At 39.2% G+C, this 2500-nt stretch overlaps 1 protein-coding gene and 1 long non-coding RNA gene across 22 annotated transcripts in view; one reads left to right on the plus strand and one right to left on the minus strand.

Moving 5' to 3' along the window:
* Positions 1 to 2500, plus strand: part of ebf3a (EBF transcription factor 3a) — a 97704-nt gene that overhangs the window by 72480 nt on the left and 22724 nt on the right. For all 19 annotated transcript variants that reach the window (XM_088635052.1, XM_088635070.1, XM_088635051.1 and 16 more), the window contains one exon: positions 263 to 389. In XM_088635052.1, coding sequence (XP_088491178.1) covers positions 263 to 389 — 127 coding nt within the window. The remainder of the gene's footprint in view (positions 1 to 262; positions 390 to 2500) is intronic.
* The window catches only part of LOC148661390 (uncharacterized), a 21335-nt gene that overhangs the window by 2848 nt on the left and 15987 nt on the right, over positions 1 to 2500 (minus strand). For all 3 annotated transcript variants that reach the window (XR_015939527.1, XR_015939526.1, XR_015939528.1), the window contains exons 2-3: positions 1402 to 1515; positions 862 to 928 (exon numbers count right to left, since the gene is read on the minus strand). This is a non-coding gene — a long non-coding RNA (uncharacterized LOC148661390). The remainder of the gene's footprint in view (positions 1 to 861; positions 929 to 1401; positions 1516 to 2500) is intronic.

Here is a 2500-nt window from a genome sequence, read left to right on the forward strand (position 1 = left end):
ACTAGAAAAAGATGCAGGGAGACATATGGAGACAATTTTCATGTGAACGATGCCCTCTGGCCTTTCCTGCAAAAACGAAAGCCAAGGATCATTTACAGATATTTTCTTTAAAACTGTAGAACCTTGAGCCTGTACACATGAGGAGAGCCTTTTTAGATGACTGCCTAATTTAGATTCATTTTCGTAATTAACTCCAACTGGCAAGCATCAGTCCTATCGACTGCCATCTTGGTGCTCACTGTTTACTGTATGATTTTTCTAGCTGATAACTCCTCATGCCATCAGAGTTCAGACCCCACCACGGCACATTCCTGGAGTGGTTGAAGTCACTCTCTCGTACAAATCCAAGCAGTTCTGCAAAGGAGCTCCGGGACGATTTGTCTACACTGGTAAGAATCTTTATTTTTTTTTGCCGCTTTCTTTCGATCCATGGTCTGTCCAGTCCAGTTGCTGGATGCTAGTTGCAGCCCACCCAGCTTCAACAATGGGATAGGCCAGCTCTCAGAGCTGTAAAATGTGTGAAAGCTCCTCAGAAGGTGCACCAGGGGGGTTCACACATTGCAATTCTATCCCTTTTCCCGGTTTTGCCTTTCAGAGGGGGGCTGCCAACTCCTGTTAAACTCAGTGCATTACAAGCACTCGTGATCAGTCTCACTTTTTACTCTAATGACCCAGCGAAGAATCTTTGTAGCTGCTGGTAGGGAATTAAAAAAACCAACTATTGTTATTATAACAACAGTGTGTAGTTTTGGTCAGAAATCAATATTGGTGTGTCTGTCTGTGTGTCCAGCTACTCATTTAATACAAGAATAACATCAAAAAAGAAAGTTGGGGATTAGAAGGAAGTGGGAGCTTATCTACCGATCAGGAAGGAGGGGGTGGGACGCTGGGGGTCATAACCCGTCTGACCTGGAAGCTTCTGTCTGATCTGAAATTGACAAGGACAATGAGATAATTATTGGAAATTACTTTCACTCCTTGAAAACTGAGCCCAGGCCCCACTGTAGCCCTCAATATGAAAATGATGTGATCCCATGGAAGGGGAGGGCCTGAATCCCCTGGGCAGCTGTTTCCTATCAAAGCCCCACCAAGCTTGTAGTCTAGCATGGCACTCTAACATTTAACCTTCCCAGCATGAGGGGATCATAGGGCAACTAGGCTCCAGGATAATGAAACAAGAGTGTAGTGTGGTGTGTAAAGCCTGTTGAAGGTATATAAGTTAAGACATTAATGGCTTATATACAGCCCTATAAAAGTGCCAGATCTCAAAGAATGGGCCCCATTAGTCACACATACTAAGCGGATTGTGATGATTCTCATCAGACTAAGGGAAAATGTATCCCCCATATATCCATGTTGTTTTTTCCCTGCTCCTTCCAGCCAATATAAAAATACAATTACCTTGGGAGATTGTGGCAGTTCAGTTGATTAGCACGGTGAATTAAAAGAATGAGTCACAAATGACATGTCCAGCTCTTCTCCTCAAGTCCTCTGTATTCCCAGTGTGCCTCACCCCTGTTGTAAGAAGGTCAAAATTAGAGAGAGCTAACAGTTTTCAAGCAGCTAGCACTTAGTAGCAGAATTAACAATCACTCTATATGTAATTGCCAGTTAATAGTAAATTGCCTCCTGGACTGTAAAATACAATATGAACTGGTGGATGGTTAAAATTAAATTAATGAGAAGTTTTTTTTTTCTGTATTTAAGATTGAGTGTGCAAATTGATAAGCAGCAAAGCAATAATTATTGTCTTATTGCATGAATATAATTTCTTAATATTTCTTCATTGTTAATTGTTCAGATCTGCTATTTGTGCTTTAAAAAAAGCTTTTAAAATATTCTAAATAGACCTTTTTAATAAAGAAAAACCAAAGCAGCCATAAAGAATATTCTAATTATGTTTAAACACTAATATGTTCTATTGATTAAAACAAATTACAAATTTTACACTTGTAATTATAATTAGTTCATAAACAATTTCTTTGAACTTGAAATGGAAAAAAGGTCTCTGTAGTTTTGGCATAGAGAAGAGAATATTTTGTGTTAAACAAATGTAGTTTAATGGCTGCCCATTTAACAAAAGGAATTCAAGGAAATTGACGTTAGCTTTGCTTCAAGCGTGGTTTCTCTGCATGCCTGGAATACAGCTAATTTAAAACTTTCATGTTGACCTCCCTCACCCAAACGTTTTGTTGACCCACCCTCATTTTAGAGACTTCTTTCGCTCAATTAAAGAAATTATCACAAATTACTAGGAGTCAACATGTCGTCTGCTGTAGACTAAGCCCTGTAACCAAACACAGATATTGGCAGCCGATAGTAAATGTCCTGAATGGACACAGAAACAGGGTGAATGTTGAATACATGGAACCCTTCCCAGGTCTGCAACACATTTGCAATATGTGAACATAAATGATTATTTTCTGCACAAAGACTGGCATTCAATTCGAAAACTTATAAAATCATTACTTGACCATCCATCTCTCACAGAATGTGTTTA

This window comes from Lepisosteus platostomus, chromosome 6, assembly GCF_059453375.1.
Source record: "Lepisosteus platostomus isolate fLepPlt1 chromosome 6, fLepPlt1.hap1, whole genome shotgun sequence".
In the NCBI taxonomy this organism is placed as follows: Eukaryota; Metazoa; Chordata; class Actinopteri; order Semionotiformes; family Lepisosteidae; genus Lepisosteus; species Lepisosteus platostomus.